This window comes from Chaetodon trifascialis, chromosome 14, assembly GCF_039877785.1.
Source record: "Chaetodon trifascialis isolate fChaTrf1 chromosome 14, fChaTrf1.hap1, whole genome shotgun sequence".
NCBI lineage: Eukaryota > Metazoa > Chordata > Actinopteri > Chaetodontiformes > Chaetodontidae > Chaetodon > Chaetodon trifascialis.
Window position 1 is genome coordinate 13,868,466 of NC_092069.1, and position 26,498 is coordinate 13,894,963.

Here is a 26,498-nt window from a genome sequence, read left to right on the forward strand (position 1 = left end):
ATCAGGGAGGGATGAGAGCAGCAAAGGCATTTTGTCTTTTTATTCCCCTCCTAAGCCCTGGGCTTTGCTCCCAATCCGATTGGTCGATACGGCCAGGGATGTAAATGAAATGCAAAGAGGAATAAGGCTGGCTTCCCATCTCCAGTGTGTGCCCCCCTAAGTCCTCCACCCCTCTTTCTCTGTCTCACTCTGTCTTGCTCTCTGGGCTGTTTATGGTGTTGTGTTTCTGTCTCCCCATTCACAGACTTGCTGCTCTCCCTGTTTCCGTCTCACCCTCCTCACTCTGCCCCCCCCCCCCAATCGCTCCTCTCTCGCTGCATCCCTCCTCTCCCTGGCTGGGCTCACAGCTCTTATCTCCTCAGACGCCCCACATTCCAGCGTTGCCGTGGCTCCCTGCCTGCATCCCTGGTCACGGCGATTCCATGGGTTCCCACAATCCTCGGCAGCTTGCTGATTTAGGGTGGGCAACTGACTCTCAGAGACAGGGGAGAGGAGAGGAACAGAGGGGTTAGGGAAAGACAGGGTGAGAGAGGATGAGAGGGTGGGAGACAAGAGAGGGATGACAAAGGGGAGGACAGGAAGAAAGTAAAGTAAAAAAAAAAAATAGCAAGAGGGCGTGAGACAAGAGAGAAAATAATTGAGATGAAAGGACAAAAACAAATATGACCAATATTTTTGACCAAAGAGGCTTAGTCTACTTTTTTTTTAAAAAAGGGGGTTCAAAATGTGTTAAAATAAACAGAATCTTTATTGAAACATTTTAATCTGTACAAAATAGAGTGACAGTTTCCCCCTTTTTTTAGAGGAAACCCAACCATCTGTGCTGCAGCAGGTCGAATCTCATCATCCAGCCAGCTGACAGCCGCTAACCAGGCCTGCGAACAGAGCGGCAGATTACATTCTGAGAAAACTGCACATGCACTTACTGTCCTTTGCTTTCTAGTGCTATCTCAAACAGCAGGCTCCTTCAGCACTGTTTTATAAAGCTTATGGCAATACACTGGTTTGACCTCTGCACAACAATTTCATGGCACACATTAACATCAGCACCGGCATTTACAAAAACAGCAGTTTACTGAGGTTTTGGACACTGAGAATATGTCAAACACAAGTGACTCTGGTCACTACGTCGTCTCTCCAGCAACCCTCACAGGGCTGAAAGTCCATTTTCCTGGTAACTGAGAGGCTGATGGTCTCATGTGTTTTACGTGTGTCCCTGGACTTTGCATGGCTTTGTGCTTCGCTCTCTTTCCAGTGCGACGATCTGTTTATTGACTACATGTCTATGCAGTTCCAGGCAGAGAAAAGGCTTGGGTGGAGATTTAAGCATGTTCACACACACACACACACACACACACACACACACACACACACACACACACACACACACACACACACACACACACACACACACACACACACACACGTCGACATGCAAACCCAAATCAACACACATGCACGCACTGCACACAGAAACGCACCTCTAAAAGGGTCCCTGGCATTCTGACATTTCACATTTCATTTAAATCCACAGAGGATTACAACCCTCCCTTTAGGAAGGAAGAGAGGAAAAAAAACACTCATCGAATCCATTAGTTTTAAACATTCAAAGGACCATCTAAGATAGACTGATGGAAGGATAGAGGGGTGGGTGGGTAGTGCCGGTTATGCGGAGTGGGGACTATGTGGCACAGCACAAGTCCGCCCTAGATTAAACAGCTGCTCTAATCCCCCATTTCTGCCCCCAAATTGGTTTTCCCTCAATCTCGGCCTTGCCATCCTGATGTGAGAAAAAGAGAACTAGAGCAGTGGCTGAGGCAAAATAATCAGCACGTTAAAAACTGTGAGAGCAGAAGAGGAGAGGAAAAAAAAGGACGAGACGCAACGATAAAGCAATCGAATGGGTGAGTTAAGGGGAGCACATACAGCTCCCAGGGGTCAGTCAAGGCTTCCCGAAGTCAAGCTCTGTCACAGGCCAGCTATAAATATTCATCAAAGGAAACATGGCCACACCGTACTTCTCTGTCCTTTGTGAGACCAGCATTTCTGCATCAGCACTCCTCTTAACCCCCTACTCATAAGTCCAATTTGAGCAAGTCCATTTTGCCATATTCACCAGAAACCAGAAACATCACCACATCATTCTATCCTTCTGGAGCACCACCCTTAAGCCACGAGAAGAGGCACATTCAGACTTCATCCCTGGTGCCTTGCACTTCATGCTGGGCTTGTGGCTCACTCGCAGTGTGCCAGCTGCATGTAGGTCTCTGCGGATCCTGTTATGGGGCACGCCTCCTGCTCTGGCGGAGCCTGTCTCTCTCTTTGAGCAGGTGAGTAATGGCCGAGCGTATGGCGGGCGCCTGGGGATCCGTGGGTTCCTTCTCTAAGTAAAGACTAAAGTGCTGGGTGCTGCAGGTCAGCAGGCTGTCTGGACTGTAGCCCTGGTGACCCGAGCGGAGCAGCCTCTCGCAGGCCAGTGCCAAGTTCTTGTCCCAGTTTGGAGGGTAGTCTGAGTGGGCCTCCACAATCTCCTTATACAACTGCCCAGCAAACACAAACACAGAGACACACACATAAAAGCAGATGTTATGGCAAACATCAAAAAAAGCCCCTGAATATGCCATACTTTGCCTTGTGTGGCACTTAAATCGGCACCGTTACGGTAACAGCGCTGTTGCATGTTTGTTGAGGTCAGACTCACAGTGTAAGACAGCTCAAAGAGGCGAGCTTTCCCCTCTCCCTGCAGCCTTTCTGCCAGGTCAAACAGAAAGAAAGCCGTCTTCATCCTGAAACAAAGCACGCAGGCTCAGGGCTAAGTGCTGGATGGATGAGCCATGCAGATCCACACTCACAGACGCACCACTCCAATGGAGTGATTTATGTAGATGCCGATACCAAATAGAATGTACATGTAGATGCTCTACCACACAAGACTGGTTTATGGAGATGTTCTTGCGGGCCAGTATGAATCGTGACGCAGCATTTTACTTGAACACTTAAGTATACAATCTCTCCAAAGAGGAAATAAAAAGTTCACTGTACCTGGCTTGCCACATCTCCTCATTAGCGACATGCTCCCAGGATGCAGGATGGAAACTGTACACACACAAAAAACAAACATTTCTTTATCTAAACAGCTTCAGGCGCTAGCTTGTGCACAGTTCCACTAACTATAAATGATTATTTATGTGAATATATTGTTCCACTCGACAGTGCAGGTTTTGATACACTAAACATTAATGTTTGCTGCATAAACATTAAATGACTGAGCAACAATACCAGCCAGCACATTAGACATGGAGTAAAACCACATCTCCCTTTTTTCACTTTGTTGACTGTAAACACTTGACCTCTTCTTCAAAAGAATATTTTAGCAGGGTTCCCGAGCTAATATTTGGCTTGTGGGCATCGGCGGACACGCTTGTCGTGAGGGTGCGGGAAATAATGTCACAGTATTCAGCCGTGGATATCTGAGTGAATGAAGGGCTGCTGGCAACAGCAACAGAATATGCAGCTTTGACTAATTCCACTTTTGACACAGTTATTGACAAAATGCAATAAGAAACTCATTATTTTTCATCTTCAGTCTCATTTCAAATGGCTGTGGGCCTAATGTCTTGCTCTGGTTGAATTCACAAAGAGCTGGATCACAGCATGAAGAACAGAGGACAACCTCACTGAGGGAAGCTCTGTGGAGTCTGTGGAGGGATGACTGGGGACCACAGAGACGAGTGGACGAGGAGATGTGGGCGATGGAATACATGGCGAGGACTATTATCATGCTGAGTGAATATTAGTAGTTTCGTCTAAAGATTGTGAGTTGTGTTAAACAATATGCAAAATGATTCTTCTTGTAGGCCTCCTGGAAATTACAACCTGCCTCTTACTGACTTGCCACTGGGCCAGTCTTTACAAACTCATAATGTGGAGCTAAACATTGTTCAACCCACAAAGCTTCATTTAAAGTTCTAGTCGAGATTCCAACGTTTCCCAAGATGACAAATATGCCAGACATGACTGTGGGGAAACGTGTAAAATTATGCACAAGGCGTTAAACCATTTCCATTTGACAGAAAAGTGCTACAGTAAAAAAGCATGGGCTCCTGGGTTTGAATATTTCACTCAGTGTAAACATCACAAAGCTTCAATGAAGAGCTGGAGCAAGCTGATACAGTACCTATATCATCGTAGAACTGCGGAAATAGGTGATTGCAAAAAAAGTGGGGATGCTGTGTTCAGAATAAATAAAACAGAAAGTATATTTGTTTGACCTCTTCACCTTCATTGTTTTTTGTAAATATCTACTTATTCTGAACTGGATGGCAGCAACACATTTCAAACAAGTTGGGACAGGAGCAACTAAAGACTGGGAAAGTTGTGGAATGCTCCAAAAACACCTGTTTGGAACATTCCACAGGTAAACAGGTTCATTGGTGACAGGTGATAGCATCATAGTATCCCAACTTTTTTAGAATAATGATTGTACTTAAGAGGAGGAAAAGGGGGAAACTGTATGTTTAGGGGTTAAACACGTATCTGTCCAGAAATGTTAACGATTCTGTAGGTTTGTGTGTGCACCTGTCGTGTGCTTCACTCCAGTTGTAGATGTTGCGAGTTCTTTGGGCCCACTCTTTAGGGTGAAGCTGCCTGTGAACTGGCACCAAATAGTCACACACACCCAGGGGCCAGCGAGAGAAACTACGCTCCCAGCTGGGGTCTCCGTCAGGCAGCCCAATGCACGCAAACACATCCCTCCTGCAGAAAAACAACCAGAGAGAGGCTGGCTCACATCCTCAATTATCATCCAACATGGCCTTTTTTGTGAGACACACAGGAACACCAACGTTTCAGAAACATCCCAACACCTTCTAGCTTCTCTCAAGCCCCGTGGTCTTCAACAAAGCATCAGGCCCTGAGGGTTAATCCCACAGGTCAATGTTGCCCCACTGAGAGACAGGCATGTTGGCCTGGCAAACACTGCCCCCTGGTGGGCTTGGTATTAACAGGTCTCCAGTCAGTTTCTGGGTCTCAATTCCTCTTAGAGTGAGTGAATGATGAACAGAGAGCAGCAATGAGTCCGCCAGAGACTGTTTAACCAAATCAAGTAGATTAGCCGACTTCTGTAGTTCATCAGAGTGCTTTTATGGCCTCAACAGTTCTACAGGCTTATCTTCTCCCTGCACTCACCGCCGTGTCGACCATCCCACTGATCTCTGCCTCATTAGATCACCCACTTGTTCATTTGGACCATTGTTGCCCACCCACTTTACTCTCTCTCCATTTTACAGCCTTCTATGTATCTGTTCAGCCCATCCCTTTTATTCACTGTCTGCTCTCTCCCTGAGACTCACTGTGTGTTGTGGGACAGAAACTGCTCCAGACTGAAGGTATCCTTCTCCTCGGGGTGGACTGGATCCCACCAGCGGCCAGGGAAGTGTACCCCTGGGTGGTGCTGCGCCAGCTTGGCCACATACCATGGGTATGTCATCATCTAGAAAGAAGAGAGAGCACCACCAACTCTGCATTCTTTGTATTCCAGTATGGTTCAGTTAAATTACCACCATTAAATAAGAGGACTTATTGACTATTTGAGTGACTTTAGCTCAATATTTGAGGCTCTCAAAAGGATTTATCTCTTACTTTGGAGGCTTTTGTTTTCCCTTCCAATTTTCATTACAATGCTGTCTTAAGGTCCTTTATGATTATGATGTTGAAGAGACACGCAAAACCATGATGTACATAATGACTCCACACCCAACTCACAAAGCCTGCAAGAGACGTCTGGAGGTCGGGATGTAATTTATGTTTTTGTATAAATTCCAGGCAGTTATCACACAACCAATATACACTGCCATTTTACCCAAAATATCATTTGCCACACAAATCTTGCTTTTTCGTCTTTTCCATGTTTTGAAAATACACAAATACTCCTTTTCAGTATGCAACATGAGAGAGACAGCTGCAGAGAGACATAGGACATAAAAAATCCATATTGTTTAATTTTGTGTCCTTCTGGTTGGCCACTGAGTATTTCTATTTTATACCTACTTTTGTAAAACTACTTGAGCTCAACTGTATTCAGAGGGAACTTTTATCTGTGGTTCTGAAATTACACAGTTCATAATACTGCTAAAGTCTTACTGTTGAGTTATATAAGATATCTAAACTTCAATGAGAAGACAGCGGAGAAATCACAGCTCTGACCTCCTGGTCGACCAGACGCACATCAGGCCGTACACCCTGGCAGTAGTATAAGTAGCGCAGAGAGTTTCCAGGCAGATCTCCTCTGGTCAGGATGATTGAGTCCGCTGGGATGGAGGCCAGGAGCTCCCTGCCGAACCTCTCGACCACACCGTTTCTGCTCTGATCACACTCCCTGGGATCATCAGCACATTCACCATCATACTGTATAATGTCATCAAAACCACAAGTTGTGTTTACTTGAATTTAAAAAGGGGCTTGAGTGCATCCTTACCCTTGCTTAGAAGTGTGTGTACAGTGTGTGTGTGTGTGTGTGTGTGTGTGTGTGTGTGTGTGTGTGTGTGTGTGTGTGTGTGTGTGTGTGTGTGTGTGTGTGTGTGTGTGTGTGTGTGTGTGTGTGTGTGTGAGAGAGAGTCTCTGTATGTAGGTACACTTTCAAGGTGCTCTGAGGGTAAGTTGTCAGTGCCCCCGCCCCTTCCCCTCTGCAGAGCGCTCTGGCTGCCTATCTAATCATGGGGAGACAGGTGTGATGGGTCTGACAGCACAGGCCATGCTCTCCCCCTGATCAAAGCCGCTCAGTGATGGCTGTCTGGCACTCCCCAGCACTACGCTGGTGTAATCTGCCTTCTCGGACAGCTAACATCTCAGACTGAGCTCTGTGAGTGGAATCTATGTGCTAACCGTGCCTCTCTTTAGCCCCTACCATGGGGTGAGCAGAGAAAAAAGCCTGACATGTGGAGTTCAGACCTGCGCTATGAAGCGCAGAGGAGAAACAAATCAGGTTGACTCAGGGAAAACTTAAGCACGGGGATTTTAGAAGGAACTAGAATGAGAGGAGAGTTTTTATTTCACTTTAACTTTACTAAAGTAAAGTATCTAAAAGTAACTTCGGACACATTTGGGACCAGTGTAGTTACTGCAGAATCAGCCTGCTTTTTGGGATCAAGAAAATCAAAGAACCTCACATAAAAGCACTTTTAGAACTTGGAATCAACAGTCTGTAGAAGTACAGTCCAATGCAGCCACGATAATTATGGAAGGAAAGCCTCACTGATGGTATCAGGTTCCGAATATATAAGCTCTAAAAGAGGCATGGACGCATACAAAAATGGTTCTGGAAACCTGACAGATGTATAACCATTCTTTACATAATTTTGTATTTTTTTTGTCAAGTTCACTGTTGTACTCTGATCACAGTCTTTGCTGCTGTAGAATTTGTTTCATAATTGTCTGCATAGTGGATGTTATAAGACTGATTTTGTGTCTTAGTCCTAAAAAATAAGGGCTTTTAACTGCAACTCTCCAAAGGTGGAATTGGAATTAGAAGTATTTGAGAAGCATTTGCATTTGATGTTATCATGTCAGCATTTTAATCTCAAAGTCAGTGTTTCATTTGAAACCACATGTGTTATTGTGGACCCAAACAATTACGAACACAAAACAATATTGTTCGCATTTTTACGGCTTGCATTTGATGTTTTCCTCTCATCCAGCAGGAAGTTTGTTACTGTAACTGAGTGCAAGGCTCACTTGTGATTGGTGCGCACCATATGTGCCAGCAGAGATATGGTGAGGACCCAGCCTGTGGTCTTCCACAACCCCCCACGGCCCAGCCTCCTCTCCAGCTCAATGTGTGTCCGGCTCAAGCCGAGGCCTGCCAGCACACACACTGCAGCATCACTCTGCAGCCAGAAACGCTCAACCTGCAGGAGGTGAGCCACACACACAAACACAGTCAGTAATGCATGCATGAATTTCTCCTATTGAAAATTGAATTGCAATTGTAACTCAACTTTTCAGACCACTGCAGGTGAATGAAAACGTGAATGAAAACAGTAGAAACACTTTGGCGTAGAAACAGGATGTGAAAATGAGTTGAAGTCTCATGGCTCACCACTCCCAGCAGTAGGGGTTTGCTGATGTCCAGGTTGGCTCTCCAAGCAAAAAACAGTGAGTAGACCACCAACATGGTGCTCAGCAGCCACGACACGGAGCGACACCTCCTAGGATAGGAAAGCCCACTGGTTAGTCAGTGTACAAACACTCATTTTCATCATTACTTCATGAATATTGCTCTGTACACTGCTGGTCTGCCATTTCCATATATCTGGTCTGATGTATTATTTTGTCTGTTTACTCTGTAAAAATATACTTGTTTTGAAGAAGTCTGTAAAAATATTAATGCAGGGATGGAGATCACAAGCCCGAGAGCAAATGCATACGCCAGCCAGCTAAGAGGTGCATGATTGATTTTCTAATGCAGACTGAGTCATAATGAGCTGCTGCCAACCGCTGAATCACAAACTCATTACAGTACAGCTGTAAAATGTACTTATACACTAAAAAGAAAACATGTTACCCTTATGGCAATAACAAATCATCATCTGAACCTGAAGAGACACTTTCAAGACACAGAAAATGACTTGGTTTTCTTGCCAACACATTGATCTGATGGGTTCCACCGACTGGTTACTACAGTAACACATACTCTTTTTACTTTTTCTGCACAATGGCTAAAAAATAAATGCTGATTTTTAGTAACCAAACACTCTTTACCTACAAACAGCTCTTCTCAACATTTTAACATGAGGCAAATTAACATTTGCATGCATGCCTATGACATGACCTTGCTCTTTTTCATCTGTGTGTGTGTACAGTCAAGTTTATCTACATGCACCTCAGGAGAGGGGGAGGCATGGGGTGGTCGGTGCCCTACAGACCCCTCTGGGCTTCACTCTGCTTTATCAGCTCCACCCCATAGACCCAGCAAAGGCACTATTGTAATGAATTACTGGATCACACTGCAGCATGTACATACATACAAGCAGTGATTTACTTGCACACACAAACATGTTTTTGAAAATCCAAAACAGGCATCAGCCTCTCTTGATTTGAATGTGCAGTGTCGCGACAGCTTGACAGTTAGGTGCCTCAGTGTTTTTTTGTGTTCTTTTTTTCTAAGATCAGCATTTTGTCAGTGGTTTTGTTCCCCGTCTTTTACTCCGGGGGGATTAGATTTTTGGTTGAAGTGGCTGCTGAGATGTGCGTGTGTGACAGAGTTTGGTGTTTGATATGCCAGCGTCTCGCTCATCCCACCTGTCCCACGATGAGAGGAGAAGACCTATTCCTGCAAGCACCAGAGCAGGAAGTGAGAGGTCTGCCAGGCAGTGGTCCAACTGGGCCCTGCACACACACACAAACACACATGTAACATATGTGACGGACACCAAAGACAAGCTCAATTACCCTCCCTGCAACTGAACTCAAGGACAGCAATTATTAAATGCCCTCCATCCCCTATCAAAACAAACTCCTTGGACTGTGCGCTCCTCCTTTCAATCGGATTGACAGATACGAATGACTGTGTCATCCACCCCCCGCTGCCCCATCCTCTCCTCACAGCGCCTGTCAGTCACAGAGCGCTTGCTCAGAGCAGAGAGATAGTTTCCTGCCTCTTCCTTAATACCCATCTCTATTTGACAGCTTATTGAGTCTCTGTATCTCCCAATGTACACTATGTGTGAATGTGCTCACGAGCGTGTGTTTGTGGGTGTGTGTGTCAGCTTCTCCAGCGGGTTTACGTCTCCAGTGCGACATGCCTGTCATGTTTGCCTCTCTTCCCCATCTTGAAGGTGTGCTTGTCCATCAAGCAGCAGGGGTGATGGGAAAGGGTGGGTGCCTGGCAGAGGGGGGGCTGGTAGTGGGGGGTCTTAAGACGCACATGCACCCCCCCATCCCGTCAGCTGGAGAAAGATACCAGGAGTGGGATGACTGCGGTGGTGGTGGTGGTGGTGGCAGTGGGGAGAAAGGGAGGGAATCGGGTGGAGGAGGTGGGTGGGGGTGCTGGAGTGGAAAAATACAATTTCTCCAGCTCTATTGCAGTGTCTGTCATCACAGCTTGTCACGCTTAAACACCAGAGCTGAGTGATCATTTCAAACTGCTGGAGAAACAGAACACAGCGATTTGGCCCTCTAAGCAGGTTCAGTTCTGCTTTGATGGGAGAGAGTGGAATGGGAAGAACAAAAGCTGCTGGAGAGAGGAGAGGGAGAGAGATGGGCTGCAGAAATTACTCTGGGCTCTCAGAACAGATTGGAGTGTGTGTGGTTAAACCGCTGTAAAACACCAGACCTAGCGCAAAAAGTGGTTGGGGCCTCCATCTCTAGAACCACGTGTGCCCTCGCTGTGCTTCAGATTGTGGCTTTTCTCTATTTTTTTTTTTTTTCCTACTCCATCTTAGAATCTACTGTCAAAGTAGAAAGAGAACAGCAAGGTTGTATAGACACCCAGAGAAACCCCCTTCACAAACGCCTTTCTGATGTTGCATCAGGGGACTTTCTGTCAATAAACAGTCAGTAGAATAGTCAGAATATTAATTGATGAAAAAACAAATCATTAGTTAGTTGCAGTCTTAAAAGACAATTTAACAATAAGCAGACGGTGCTACATGAGATGCCAAGCTTTCATGTTATTTTAAAGGTCTGTGATTAATCCGTACATACTATGAATATATAGGAACTCAGTACAGTGAGCCATAAAAACTTTATAAATAGTGTTTAGTATGTCAAATGTGCAAATAATTTAGTCAGAAAAAGGCCAAGCAGACTCACTTTAGCATCATGGTCAGGTTTACAGAGCTCTCTGTCTTCGCCTGTAAACACAAGAAGAATACAGTGAATTGGTAAATGCATATCGTTGGTATACAAGGTATTAAGGTCAAGTTCAAGACCTATATTTGTCCTGGAGGGGCAGTTGGTTCTGCTGCAGCACCAATCAAAACACATGGTGAGGCAAAACCACAAATACATAAGCACACATAATAAAAAAAACTCAACGCATACTTAATAGCTTAAAACAAAACCATGAGCATTTCAGCTTTGCTCAGCAGGATCACTATAAATAGAGCACACATATACTGACTGATAGGTGTATAGTGTGCAAGCAGCACATACCAGACTGAAGGTGCCATATTCAGCCCTCAGCAGGTGGGTCAGCAGGCCCAACAGGGTGGTCTGATCCCCCCAGCTCCAGCGGGCTGTGTTGAAGTGGGAGGAGATGGGGAGGTAGATGTACGGCAGAAAGCCAGCGAGGAAACACACTCCCAGAGACACAAGACCACGGAAAGACAGCTCCTGTAGAGATGAGATGTCCTCATTTTTGTCAACCTACTGCATGTTCAGTCATCCTTCCTCTTTATAGGTGATTGTTAAGACTAACTCGAACATTACACTATTTCAAAGTGTGCTGGGAACATGCCGAATCATCTCAGATCTCTTGGAGAAAACTGGATAATAAAGACTGGATTTGAAATAAGGAACATTTTTCAGAAAAACTTGTTTTCATCTCTCTCATAAAAACTGCTGCTAGGCTTACTTTCCTTGGACAAACCTTTCTGTATAACTCTAAAGGGATATAAATGTCCTTTTAGAAGTATGCAGAAGTGTTTCTGCTTCACTTTCTGTAAAGCCTCATGCCAAAATTAAACTATGGGATCTATAATTGCTGCCTGCACACAGCAGTGCATACAACTAATTTCTGCCAGTTTTCCTGTCTGTATTGAGGCTACTTAAACACACATTTGGAATCTCTTCTATGAGAGCTTTTCTATATAAGACCCGAGAACTTACCTTGTGAGAGTTAAGTCGGTGGAGGACCCAGGGAATGATGACGAGTACATAAAGCACCAGGGTGTGCTGGTTGCAGAGCCCCAAGCCACAGCACAGTGCTCCCCAGTGTGCAGTCTGACAAGGTCAAGCATTAGTACAGCACTGTGAGTTCAATTTGAAGTGATGGTATCGAGGATTGATCAGAGGAAACTGGCACAGGCCCCTAATGAGGGTGAAAGTGTGCTGCACCGACTAACCTTCCTTCTCTGGGCAGCGTTTTCAGCACAGTGAAAGCTGGCAGTCAAGAAGAAGAGAAGACCAACAAAAAGGTTGTTGAGGGTGAAGACCTCCGCCACCATGGACCACTGCCAGCTCAGCCTGGACACAGCAAACAGCCCCCCAGCCAGTACCGCACCAGGACCAGGACCCGCCAACCTGACAGTGAAGGAGGAGAGGCCGTCATTTCTTTGTGCTGACATCTCATTTTTCACTTTGGGGTCGCTGCTTAAAATATTCAAATACACCTGTCCCAGCCTTACTTCTTGTTCTTATTCAGTTTTAATGGGTACAGAACTTCATGTGCATTTTCCAGTATTATATTTGACCTAAGTCACTGACACAAAAAAAGGCAAAACAACAAAGTCAGCAGCTTCACACAAAATTAAAATTTGCAGTCAAAAAAAAAAAAGCTGCCACTTTCTCCAGACTAATTTGGGGACCCAATATAATCTCCCTTCGACCCAAGTTTGCTTCTCGGACAAGACCTTGAAAAACACACAGTGAATTGGGCCATTCACATATCATGAGAAGTCCCTCCCCAGCAGCCGGTTGATCTCGAGCAGACTGGCACAGAAACCACCGTGGTAGAGATAGCACTTTATCCTCAGCTTCTTAAATATAATGTGTGCACAAAAGTTTCCCCTTCCTCCTCTCCTGTACTGTCTCCATCTCCTTTGCAGTAATTGAAGCAAACTTGGGATAATCTGTCATACGCTAAGACCCACCACTTACTAAAATGAGAGACAGAGAGGGGGGGTGGGAGGGGAGGCGACAAATGATGGGGAGAGGGGAAAGAAAAAGAAAAATAGTGCAGAGAAGTGTGCGTTAAAGGGGTGAGACAGTGTGCGGGATAAAGGATGAAATAAAGAAAAAGGAAGAAAAAAGTTCAAGAAGGGAGAGGGGGGAAAAAGAGAAAAGAAAAAAAAACACAGCCCAGTCCCCGGCATGCTGGCTCTGAAATATGAGCAGGCTCGACAATTAGGGAAGTCAGGCAGTATGGCCCTTTCCGCCATTGTGTGGAGTGGCTTAGAGTCCTCATCAGCCTATCAGCTAACTGACAGGCAGAGAGCTGCTCTATTCAGCACCGCAGATACAAGCTGCAGGCCAAACGGCTGCCAGGTCCCTTATGACCCCACAATCCCTTGCCGGTGACAGCTTCAAGCTCCATAGCAAATTAGGCGCTCTCACATTACAATCGCAGAAGACAGATTCCATTAACGGTATCTGAAATTGAGTAGAGAGCAGGCCCGTTATCAGACCTGACTCATAAGCACCGCCATTAATCACAAGGCATGATACCATTTATACATTTCCAGCTCTCTGCCTGCCGCTGTGATAGTCAGCCACAAAAGGCCTGATGAGACTTAGGCTAGGGGAACAATGGAGCTTTCTGAGGAAAGCGCGGTAAATCAGGAAAAAAAGGAGAGGGAGAGCGAGAGGATGGTAGGGAAAAAAAACTCTGCTTGCTGACTACTTCCCCTTTTTTTCTTTGGTTTTCTCTCTGCTTCTCTCCACTATTTTTCCTCTGTGCTCACTGTAAGGCGAGCTTGGTGAATGAGCATGTATATAAATGTGTGTGTGTGTATGTGCACTTAAATGAGGGTGGGGGTTGGGGGGGTGGACTATGTTGATGGGGCGTCTAGGAGTGGGTCTTAATAAGAGATAGCAGCGTCTTTCTCGCTGCACCGCTCCAGGAATTAGTTGTAACTTGAAGGAAGGATGAAGACAGATGGGGTGGGGGGACTTTTGAGGTGCAGAGACCCCCCGCACCCTTAATTTTACCTCCCTGCATGACTATTAACCTTCAGCTCATACACCTAGCAGGGGGGCTGATTTTGGGGTACCACTGGGTGCAGAACAGTCGTGGGGGTCCACGGGCGAGGTTATTACACCAAGTGCGTTTGTGCCTGTGAAGGCTCGCCTGATAGCCAGGCGGCACTTGTCACATCTTCAGAGAGAGACACACACAAACATGCACGCACACACATTCCTGTTCCTCAACTTCTTTATTCTCCCCGAGTGCCTGACAAATCTCTCTGTTAGAGCTTGTCAGTCCGTGAGAGCCCAGTGGTGTGTGTACAGTGCGGGCTGTAAATGACCTGTCTGTCTGCGCGGGACCACCTGGGTCCCAGTCAGCATTCTCAGCCTCTCTACAGCTCATTCTCCAGGCTGGCTGCTCCCAGGGCGCGCAGATAAAGCAGGACATATTCTGACACCAGTGTGGCCGTGTTCCCTGTTATCGTGACTCAATGCGGTGCAGGATGCCGCTGTGCTGAAATGTTGTGGCTCAGTGACAATGGCCTGGTTGAGACGTGGCAGGAGAATAACACGGCTGATAACGAGACTATTCCACCCTGAACTGATCCACCCTGCCAAAATGTCTGTGTCATCACTTGGGTAATTAGCTGAATGACAAATATTACGCATAAAGCCTGGAATAAAGGGCAAACTTGGAACTAATGTAAGAAAAGAAAGCTACAAATATTTCAACTTGAGAACATTATGAAATAGGAAAAATGAGAAAATATTCAATACAGGACAAATCAGACTGAAACAGAAAGATCAAAGGTAAATAACAAAACGAATAAATGACAATGACACCACGGGCTCTGGTAAGCAATGTCCCCTTCAAGGACACAACAAAAGCTGAGTAAAATCACTTTGAAGTGTCAAAATGGGACCTGCCTCATTTACCCCCTCAGTTCTACAGTACGGGCCACAGACACGCCAGCAGCAGTCATCTCTGCTAAATAACAGCACACAAAAAGCCTACACCAGCACTCTGAACTGAATGAGGCTTCACAATGGAGCTGGCCAAGGGAGCCACTGTCACACACCACCCCGGGGAACAGACAATACCACAGCTGTGCCATCGCGGATCAGCGCCGCACTGTTCTCTAACCGAGTGGTGGTTTGGGGAAGCAGCGCTGGAAAAGAATCACACATTCCTGAAGAGGGTAGAGAGCCCGAGAGAGGAGGTGGCCTGCTCGGGCCGAGGCTGAGGTTTCCAGCTGGCCCTCGCTGACACCCCAGGGCTGTCCTCTGGCCAGGACACCAGGCGGGGTGCTAAGTAGCTATTATATGACAGTGGTAAGTGTCTGATGCACTGCTTTGGCATTTCAAAGCCCAGTGGCAATGGATGCACATATTGAAGCTTTTAAATGATACGTTATGAATTTGTGTCAGGAAATCAAATAGTCTTCTAAAGATTGTTTAAAAGCCAGTGAGTATGGATAAGGGCTGAGCAATAGTTATCATTTATCGTTTTTAATTGTATCATTATAATCTGTTCATATTGTGTTATCATTTTATAAAATTCAGTTTTGTTTTTAAAAAAAGCACTACTGTAATTGTATACATCAAGTTAAGCTTGCAGAGTACCCGTCAACCTGTTAAAATAGATGCATGATGTCTTCTGTGACCTTGGAGAAGCTTTCCAATGTTAAAAAAACAACCCTGATGACATCCTCATTATTTTGGCTTGGGATTAGAGACTACAAATATTTAGCAGAAGGCGTATACTGCATTGCAATACAGATACTACCACACTATTTATATTGACCCAATACATAGCACATCAAATGCAGTGTGCCAAAAGTATCAGAATATCCTACTGTATCTGGTCACATTTTGCAGTATGCAAGCCAGCACACATTTCTGGCTATTCTGACCCACAATTCTCTGCGGCAGAGGACACATTACATGAACTGTTTGGCCGAGAGCAGGGTCCATATTAAGGCTTGGCTCCCGTTTCAAGTCACATACTTTTCCCTTTTATCACAGACATAGTTTGCACCAACTGCATGCAAATTGCATGCAACAGGACAGCACTTTATAAGGGCAGCGACAGTATGCCCATTGCAGCCCTAGACAATTGCATTATGGGAAATGTAGGATGCAGATTTTTTACTTATACTTGGCACTACATGTCAGGATATCGTTTTTTTTTTAATGGCTCTTTTAAGTCCCCTTAACTTGATGGAAGAGCAATACTAAACGCCTGGAGTGCACCTTTAAATGAATGAATTTGAATGATTTATAAGAGTGCAGCATACATAATTGTACTGATTATTTTTTCTGTATTTGCATAAATTTACTATTGTTTGCATATCATGATACCTATGAATATTAAAACACATTATGATACTGATATCAGCCATATTAGCCAGCTGTTTCATGGATATATTACTGACTATTACATGATGTTTTAATATATTCTAAGTGAAATAACCTATGAATGGTTTGAAATTCTCTCTCAAAAGAACCAACAAGCGTCAATAAAAAAGCTCATTATTGATTTTGAAGTAAAAAAAAAAAAAAAAAACATCATTTGATTCTTTGACTACTGCGCAGCCCTGATCATTTTCTCCCAGCTGACTTTCAAAACAGGACATTTGAATCTGGGGAGCTGCAGCCTAATTTTCAGCCAGTCACCAATCCCGGCACTTCCCTCTCCTTCCTGCCTCATCCGGTGTGCACAGAGGAGGCTGTCTGCTCAAACAGAGAGGAGGGTAAATAAGGGTCCCGGCTCTGCCGCTCAGACGCCCCTCCTCCAGGAGAGCGCTCCAGTGCTCTAAGTGCGTGTAAAATTAATCACCACAATTCTGCTCAAACAATGCAGCCACTGACATGACAATTTCTCCCAGAATGCCATCTTAATCTCCACCCAACACACAAAAATTACAGGAAGAGGGGAAAAAACAATTTACAAAAATCCTGTGTTTATGCAATTCACTGAATGCCATTTTTATTGCCGCTTTTTCCAACAAAGTCATTAGGCACACACCAGTGATACATAAATGTTGCTGTATAGATTCCATTAACTAATTCTGGGTGAATTGTAATTGCCGAGTCTGATCCGTCTCCGTGCCTGGTGCCTTATTAAGACCGCCTGTGGTGGGTGAGGAATGTAATATTGACGTCCGAGGCAGACACAATCTCGAGCCCACGGGCGAAAGGAATATTAAACTGGTACAGTATTCTGCTGTCTATCTAGCCCTCCTCCCTCCCCCTCTCTATCCCCATCCCATAGCCAGTAATGAGGAAATAACATCTTCATTAGACATCTGTTTAACTGTATTAGAGGATGAGTCCTGGGGGAACCATTGGTCATGCTGAGGATGGGGGGAGTAAAGGAGGTCTGTTGGACTACAATATGACGGATGAGATACTGCAGAAACGGAACAAAAGGTCCAGAGATTGGGGCCTTTTAAATATACAAGCCTAAAATTGTCTTTGCATTTTCAGAAGAAAACTGGTATGGGCGTATTCTCTATCGCCACTTGGGATGAAGATTTAATCCGACTATAGCAGCTGTGAGAGGGTGAGGCAGCCTTGCCACCTGCAGGGAGAGGTGAGAACATTATCCAACAACACAACCCTGTTCAGCTGTTTGCGAGATGCCACAAGTCATACCCAAGATCTCCAGAAAAACAAAACCAGCAAAGCCGCAATACCCATACACGCTGGTCCTGACATGACCCCGACAAGACAAACGCAACCCCACCGCAGTGAAAAACAACCCACCTGAGCGAGGAGGGAAAGCGCCGTCAGGACCATATGGTGGAGGTCCTTATAAGGAGCTGGGGATGCAGCACAAGGCAGGGGATGGCACCACGCCCACCCTCCGGTCCACTGAGGTATCAGCTGTGCCACATGGGCCAGCTCCTGGCGGGGGAGCTTCTCGCAGGTGTGCATTTTGTTTCGAAGGCCGCCAGGGAAAGGGGAAGCCAGACACGTTTGGTGTGCCTCAACACTCCTGTTATGTAATCATGTGATCAAACAAAAAGTGCTGATGACTGAGCGTTGCGAGGTTGTTTTTCTGCTCCGATGGCTGTCAGCACGCTAACGTGTCTGCTCCGGGTTTCTCAGGATAAGCTCGGAAATGGATAGAGATTCCTCCCAGGTAGCAGAGATTCAGAGCAGCTTTAGCAGATAAACTGTGAAACGAGAGAGCACAGAATACCAAGCTGTCTGGATTATCCCGCTAGGAAGGGTGCATTCCTCTAGAGACTCGTGGCTGAGGCCTTTAGCATTCCACAGGACAAGCGTTTCTTTCTGTGAACCGTCAAGCGCAATCGATAGTAATTATCATTACGTCCACCATCCTCAAAGGCTTGTCAGGCCATGGTGTGAAAACATAACAAGACATGCAATTTGGCCATCAAACCATATGATCAAGCCAAGAGAACTGTAATTGACAAATCAAAGGGAGGCTAAGTGCTACATTTAAACTTATGCAAGAGAGAGAAGTGGCTTCCAAGCCTATCAACTTACATTCCCCCACATTAAACACGGCAATCTGGCCGACTAATTTAAATTGATACATCAAAGGCTTGCCATGTTGGGTATACTCCAGATGAATTTCAAGGTCTTACAATTTACTATTTGAGAGAAACTGCCTTCAAGTACCCGTATTAACTTCAATATATTTTGCCATCTGAAAATAATCACACAAAGCGATGATTTGTTTGGGGGGGAAAGTCTACTTCTCAGCTGATGCAAACCTAAAAATAAGAGTAGTGAAAAAGTTTATGAGGGTCTCAAAGGGACAAAAACAACAGAAGACATTTCAGAATTTAATTATGCTGGAAAAAGAGAGGAGCAAACTGTTACTGCAAAGACGGAGCAGGTACGAACGGGTGTAAACTGGTTTGTTTTGGCATTTCATCAGACGGAGAGGCCTGGCCAGGGAATCCCCGCAGTGATGTGGAGTAACATCTATGCCAGTCTTCTTGGTATGGTCGAAGCACCCTTTGGCTTCTGTGCCACAACTGAGAGGGAGGTCTTGACCATCTAGAGACCATCTCCCTGCCTTTCAGTCTCCTCAACTTTTGCCCTCTCCAGGCATAGTGTGCCAACTGATCCACAGCCACAAGCTCATCCAAACTAGGCCCTGAGCAGATAATGACGAAAACCTTTTATGCTTATTTTTCAAATTGAAAGCGTAGATTATACGTTCATACTTAAGAGCTTATATGGTGTGACTGTGTGCTCTGGCTGAAGTCCTCATGACCCATCATCCCTTGTTGGAGGAGGGGTGGGGTTGGAGGTCCTCATAATGACTTTTTACTTGAGCATAATCCAAAATTGGATCTAAATCCACAGAGATTACAAACAGGGCAACAGTTAACATGCACACTACACTGTGGGCCAAATATCACCCAGGCTGCATGGATATTTTCTGGCCTCAAAATAACGGTGTGTAATGTCTGGCCAAGAACTGAATCCAATCGTGCAACTGACTGGTATCTCATCAAATGCATTTTGAGTAGGGGGATCGCAGTAATACAAAGCCAGACAGCGTAAAAGAAGCACTGTGCTCCTTCTCTTTCTTTTGGTCCTCTTTTTATTCTTTGTCTCTCCACTGCGCAGTCCTGAGCAGAGTGACTGAAGCTGGTAGGTTTGGATTCACCTCTGAGAATCAGAAAGGCGGGGCAGGGTCTAAGGCTGATGCAGTCTGGGCTTAGGGCCAGTCCCTTGGGGAGCATTTCCTCTGCAACCCATGCCCTACTGCAGCAGGGATGACCCTATACCTGACCTGCTCTGGACCACCTGCCACCAAGCACACACCAGCCAAGCACACAGGAAGTAGGCCCTGTACTGAGCACCTGGGAGCATGCACAACTTTATTACTATCACTGGGTCCTCACAGCCTGCCAAGGTGTACAGCAGAAAGAAATTACATCATATTCAACAATTCTTATTGTCACAGGGTAAATTAGAAGTATATGACATGCTTGGAAATGCCCAAGTATGCATAAACAGTGACAAAAAGGAAAAATGTTGACACTAAGCTGCCACCAACAATGCAATGTGGGAAATTACTAAGATCAGCAAAAGGGTGATGTTAGGTAGTCTGGCCAACCATGGGAGATAATCACACACAAAGAGCGAAGAGGTAAAATACTCCTTACATGATGGGGTCAGCAGCAGGCGAAACTGCAGGGTGGTTGATGGCAATGCAGAGACCTTAAACTGTGCTCATGACTGAGTAAGGGGAGAGATGGTTGAAGAGAGGGGAGAGGGAGGAGCGGAGTTACTGATCCCGTCCCTCTCAGACCCAGGAGGCAAGAAGGGGGAGATAAGAAATCGTGCCATGTCAGGATTGGGAGCATGCTGGGCAATGGGGAGGCAGAAGAACAGGGACGTCAGGGTGGGGGTTGGAGGGCGCGATAATTGTGATATACATACACACGCACACTCACAACGGGTGGCTGATGGGTAAACAGGCAGGGCAGGGTGGTAGGAGGGAGGGGGGCGGCTGGGCTCTGCTCTTGAATACTGAACAGAGGATCAGGGACGACACTGTCAGTCTGTCAGGACCCAAAAATACCACTCTCTGTTACAGACACATTAAGATGCAAAAAATCAGTAGGGGTATGTTTTAAGACCCCCTCCACTCAAAAAATGTCTTCTTTTTATTGTTACTTCCCTCGGATGTTTGACTTTTGCTATACAGACTGATGCACGCGCAGAGTTTATCAGTAGAAGCCTGGTGTCAGATTCCTCTGCTGAAGGGGAAAGGCTTCTCTGTTTGAGACATAAACATACAAGCACAACTGTGTGACATCGCATCTTGTGTAGATGCCTACTATGACGAAGAAGTAGACCACTAAAAATGCCCAGACAGAACATTATTTTTACTAAAGCACATTCCTTCAAATCAAAGCACAGCAGTGCAGTCACAGAACAGAGGAATAATACAAACACGTCAACCAATTGTGGAAAACGGCATTAGAATCTTCTGTTTCATGCGTTTACCTGCAGACAGAAATGCAGAGGCCGCCACAAGCTGCAGCCCCCAGCAGACTGCTCATCAGGTTAACGCTGTGGGCTGGAGAGAGCGAGGGCAGAAGACACATAGCCAGGCGAGCTACTAAGGTGAAGAGAGGGTATCCTGGAGGATGGGCCACCTGAGAACAAAATGAAAGACGAAGTATGAAATTCAAATCTAGAGACGCAATGAGAAATCGATTCACAGCTTCAAGAGAACAGCACATACACTAGGTGATGGTTCGTGCAAGGTGTGCTTGAGGGGGCAGCGGGGACAGCGGGCTAAGATAATGTACCAGAGATAAAAGTAAGAATATAAAGCTGGACTGAGAATTTAGCAGGTAACCACCAAACAAGAGTGAAGCAGGTGGTGCTGAGGAGCAGCAGGATTTTGAATCTAGTTGCTTTTCTGCCCTCACTAGTTGGGTGTGCTGTGGAGCTGCAGTAATGGAGAAGAGGCAGACACACCCAACCTGGCATGACCGCAAACTGACTGCTATGATACCAGAGCCCTCATCTTCTTCTATTCCTCCCTCTTCTCACTTCTTTTCCTCTGGCCTCTTCCCAAGGACAGTGCAGCTCCCTGGAGCCCATGGTAGAGCACGTGGTGCTCGCCAGCCCCAGCCCCCAAACCACCTCCGAGCCGCAGTCATTCTCGCCTGGGGGATCTCAGCAATCACAGCAATTAGCCGCTAAGTCTCCTCCACCCAGATAAGGGCTCAGTCATTAAACACAGACTCATTCCCTGGCACTGATAACACGAGCCACGCAGGCAGGGAGAAGGGGCAGCTCTCGGAATGAATACAGAGCTGAAAGGTGAGAGTGTGACTACCTCGCCGGTCACCTCAGACACAGCAAAGGCTCCTTGGTCATGTTCAAACATGGAAGCAACTTCATCCAAATTCAGAGGGATGAGTTGGGGATAGAGCATGTAGGACAGAAGTCAAGGAGCAACAGAGAATAAGTAATGTAGTGAATGAAATAAAGAAAAAAGATAGCAACTCTGAGGGCAGCTTGCTGAAGTGTTAGCATCAGACAGGTGGGTAATTCAGCATCAGTTTAGAGCATGTGGAGGAAGGACTGTGTGGCTGACAGGAGTGGACACACGTGCAGCAAAGGGACAGCTGAGGGACAAAGGCCACAGGGAGCATGGGGAAGCAGAACTCTGGAGCTCTGGGGATCAGAAGGGGGGGCCAGCAGCCTGGGGCCCAGGGACGGTCTGCAAGGCCCTGGGGAGGCCTGAAAGGCAGACAGGCAGGCCACACGGACTGCAGCACTAACTGCAGGATTACTGGCATAGTGACACCGACACAGCCTCCCTAAAAGGATCACAGCGGCGTAATAAACTTTATTAAATAATAAAACTTATTATAACTGTTAACCCGATTTAGTTCATTCTTCGCGGCTTACACACACACAAAAAAAGAGGGGTGGATATAATAAGCCTTATACCGTACATAAGGCAAAGCCTACAAAAGCCATCGCCTTACCATTGACTTTAATTGGATTTGAAAAACGGGTTGCAAATTATAGCATTCTCTACTTGCAACTTAGTAAAATAAGTGTATAGAAAAGAAGGGGAAAAACCTGTGGACTGAAAGTAAATTAATCTGCTTTCTGCCCATGCTTAATTAAACTTCCTTAATGCTTATAAGAGTTAATGAGTGAATTGATTAAACAATACAGCTAATACTTACCCCCAGCTCACAAGCAGTGGTGATCAGCTCTCCTGTGGAAGAGAATAGGGGAGGAAATTAATGTAAACCCAATAATTATTATTAAGAGACAAGTCTGCTCCCAAAGTTTTCCCAAATCAAATACTTGCACTGGGGTTTTGCATTAATTTGCCAGGATCAAAACCTACAAATCTTCCCAGTGTGACATTTCCTAAGCGGCACGCTCATTCTCTTCATCTCTCGCTTCTCCCCTGATGCCTCCCTCCCTTCCTCCAGCACATACACACAGATATAAACACACGCGCACACACACAAACCATTAGACTCCCTCTCCAATGCCCTGTCACACAAAGACACACATATGCTGATCTGAGAATAATGCTCCCAGTCCCATCCTCCCTGTGCATCGGGGTTCTTTCCCTTCCTCTTTCTTCTGCCGCTCTACGTGCCTCTCTGCTGCTCCCACACTCCCAATGTCTCAGTGTCTCGTTTAGTCCGTTGGGCACAAACAGAAAGGCAACGTTGGTGACAGTCACAGAATGAGGTAAGCTGTAAAAATAAGAGCCGGTTGCACAATTTTTTGACAAGCTCTGTGTGAGGCGCGGCACAAAGTGAAAAGAAAACCCCTAAAAGCTATTTGAGGAAGCTTTAATGTATCTGGGCACAAACCCATTTGTGCCAGAATACACCCAGAGCGTTTCAAATTATACTGATTTCTCACCCAATGTTTGCATCTCCCACTCATGAAAATTGAAATTTGGTTCAGATTAAATGACATTGATAAATGTTTGCGTTCAAGACAGCTCCCTCTACTGGTACAAGATGGGTAGTCATCTCTTCCATCCGACACATTCAACAAAACAGTGGCCTTGTTTTCTCAGTCTACTACTTCATCTGCAAATCAGCTATGTAGGATGTCTGGTAGATTCATAGATATAGCCTCAGAAACAAATTATATTCAAAAAAGTAAAGGGTTTTTTTTTTCAATCAAACATTAAAAACAGCGCTGATTTTCGATCAAAGCATCTGCAAGTGTTTTTACATTGTCAACATAAACATTTGAAGAGCAAAAACATGGGCCCCGATGCAGCACCCACGATTATAGAACAGAACGGCTGAATTTCAGATGGCATTGCCTGCATCACGCATTTTGCAACCTTGCCGATACAGTGAATTATTATGCCTAAATTTCTGCCACATGAGGAGCCCTAACTCTTATCAGTCTAATGGACCATGAAGTCAGAACTCCTCCACCTGCACAGCTTAAATGTTTTCACAGCTCCATTTCACCTGGCATGAGCCGCCAGCTATACCTGCCATCATTTTACATCACACTTTCTCATCCCTCATCGGTTTCTCAATTTCACTCATTTTCCCACAGTAGTGGCATACTTTTACACTATTCAGCACAGAAAAACTCAAACTAATATTGAGCCAAAACATCCATCTCAGTGCCACAGAGATGCAATGCAGTTCTGCAGCCCCAATACTAAAAAGGGAAAATATTGACTCAACGGGGTAGCAGCATGGGTGCCAAGAGTCTTTGTGATAGTGGAGCATGGGCACCCACACCAGTCTTCCCATAATCCCCATCATTTCCACACTCCACATTCCTAGACAACAGCGTACCCGCGGGGCTGTGCTCAAGCCTCTCCAGGGCACATCACACCTAAAGAGATTAGGACACAGAGACGGAGACCTGGAGAATTCGGAAGGGTGTTCAGCTGGCACTATCAGAGCGGGCATCCTGCACCATCCCTAAACACTGTGGAGAAGGGGCTGGCCATTTTTTCAAAGGCCCCGTTCGCTAGACAGCAGCACAACCAGCTGGGCTACTCAGCGCTCCAATTGCCTGCTCTCTCCTCGTCTCTGCTCACTCATATCTGGCCCAGCTTTTCATATGCTTTCATTTTGCAAAATGTGCATTCCCCTCTGCAGCAGCTTGTATGCCAGAGCAGAGCACACCTAACAAGCAGAGACTTCATGCCCTAAAGTCCACATTTACAAGTTTGTAACCTAGCTATCACTTCTAAACACTGTCTGTAAATGTGCGAGGCAGTTCTTCATAAAGTGCATTGCAAGAATGTTGGAAAACACATGGGCCTACAACACAGGAAGGTGCTGAGTGAAATGCATCTGGGTCCACTGTTAAGCCTCATTACAGAAGAGTGCAAATTAAATTTATGCACACTCACATAATGTTCAACTCAAACAAACAACCCATATTATTTTATAAGTCAAGGGTTGTCAACAATACTTTGTCATTTCAAATGGTGTCTATATTACCAGCAGTGGTAGTGCAGTCAGTAAAATAAATAATGCTCTACTATTTTTTCTCTCTGTGGCTTCTGTAGAAAATGACTGTGAATAAAGAACGTTTTGTTTCAATGCAGCTGAGTGAAATTTGGGCTGGGTCAAATGGAAAAGGTTAACTCTGTGATAATTATCATAACATAAACTCATGTTAATCAGTTGGGTCAAATCTGTTTTTGATGCCAACACCAGACTCTCAGTGAAAAACTTCCTTCCTTTCTAGTGTCAAAAATAATACTGAATTAATTCCAAAAGCGTAATCTACGGAGAATTAAAATCTAATGCATCACCGTCAACTTTCAATAATATTTCAGAACTAATTTATAGAACAGAATAAATAAACTTAATATGTCTAACCAGGGCACTAAAAGACAATAAAACGGCATAAATAATAGAGACAAAACATCAGAAATCATCAACAACACAGCAATTTACATGCAAAAGTTGACAGCACTTATGAAATTGAATGATATGATATTCAACACAAAGAATGCTCACAAAGAATCTCTTACATTTCTTTTCTTTACCAGAGATCCACAAGGAATTATCTTTAATGTATTTACATTCACTTCTGCCTTCAACATTCAATCATTAGCGTGGGGATGACTGTGCAAACCGGTGCTGGTGTGTGAACTGTGTGTATAACGTCTTAGACATCTTAAGTCAATCATAAGTCAATGTATTTTAGAATCAATATATTAGCGTTCAAATGTGATGTTCTCAAGCAAACCTTGTGTTTCCCATGTTCGCACAGGTTCGGGTTTCTCATGCTGATGGACGCGTAATGTTACCAGCAGCACTGCGGACAGCACCCGTTCAGCTGCAGCCGCTATGATTGGCTGCCAGGCAACACAACAAAGCCACATGACCAGAGGAGAATTAGCTAGCTAGCTAGCACCAACCTGAGTCTCCACCGGGCACAGTCCTCTGCACGCAGGGCACATACAGAGCGGTGACACAAGCGACTGTGGCACCTGTCAGTATCCAGCTTGTCCTCTGCTCCGCAGGCATTTTTCTTTCTGGATAAATACCGATAGGTCTCAACTGTTGACTATCAGTTAACTAGCGCGCTAGCTAACATTAGCTTCCATACATTTCGGGCGCTGAGGACTGTAACGTAAATAAAACCGTAAGCTACCAGTTACCTGAAAACCGATATTAATCTGGAGTCGAAGGAAAGTAAATATGACGCCTGGTATAGGCGTAACTTTACGGTTTTGTTCGTGCAGTTTTGACGGTTAGCGTTAGCTAAATTGAAAAGGTTCTGTTCCCGGGAAGTAGCAGCCTGGTTCTCGCGAACGAGATAAACTCGCGATACTAACTCATCGGGCGCGCCATTCCTCAAAGTTACAGTAGTTAGCGAAGTAGTTGTGATTCATATTTTTTTCTGTATAGCTCAATTATTCATCGTTTCGGCGGTGGAAGACGAGTGTTTTTTCCTCGGACGTGTTGCCTGTAAAAACCTAATCACTGTACTTCCTGGTTCACTGTGACTCACAGTGAAGAGCTGAGATTTCTCATCGCGTCTGTTCACATTGCAGACTGAAGGAGTGTCTGCATCTTAAGTCCACACATGCGCTGCAGCTGCCGAGTGCACATTCATCTGAAAATATCTAAATCAATAAAAAATTGTTTCTTTTTCTTGCTTGT

General features: G+C 45.3%; 1 protein-coding gene across 1 annotated transcript; it reads right to left on the reverse strand.

Moving 5' to 3' along the window:
• Positions 1-729: 729 nt before the first annotated feature.
• Positions 730-26,167, reverse strand: tmem260 (transmembrane protein 260). The gene is made up of 16 exons (XM_070980069.1): positions 25,751-26,167; positions 22,557-22,588; positions 20,848-20,999; positions 12,063-12,240; positions 11,827-11,940; positions 11,152-11,331; positions 10,810-10,850; positions 9,298-9,384; positions 8,096-8,204; positions 7,732-7,904; positions 6,205-6,376; positions 5,352-5,491; positions 4,579-4,755; positions 3,043-3,096; positions 2,702-2,786; positions 730-2,540 (listed from the first exon to the last, which is right to left on the reverse strand). The coding sequence occupies exons 1-16, from the start codon at positions 25,857-25,859 to the stop codon at positions 2,280-2,282; spliced, it is 2,064 nt and encodes a 687-aa protein (XP_070836170.1). The 5' UTR covers positions 25,860-26,167; the 3' UTR covers positions 730-2,279.
• Positions 26,168-26,498: the final 331 nt, after the last annotated feature.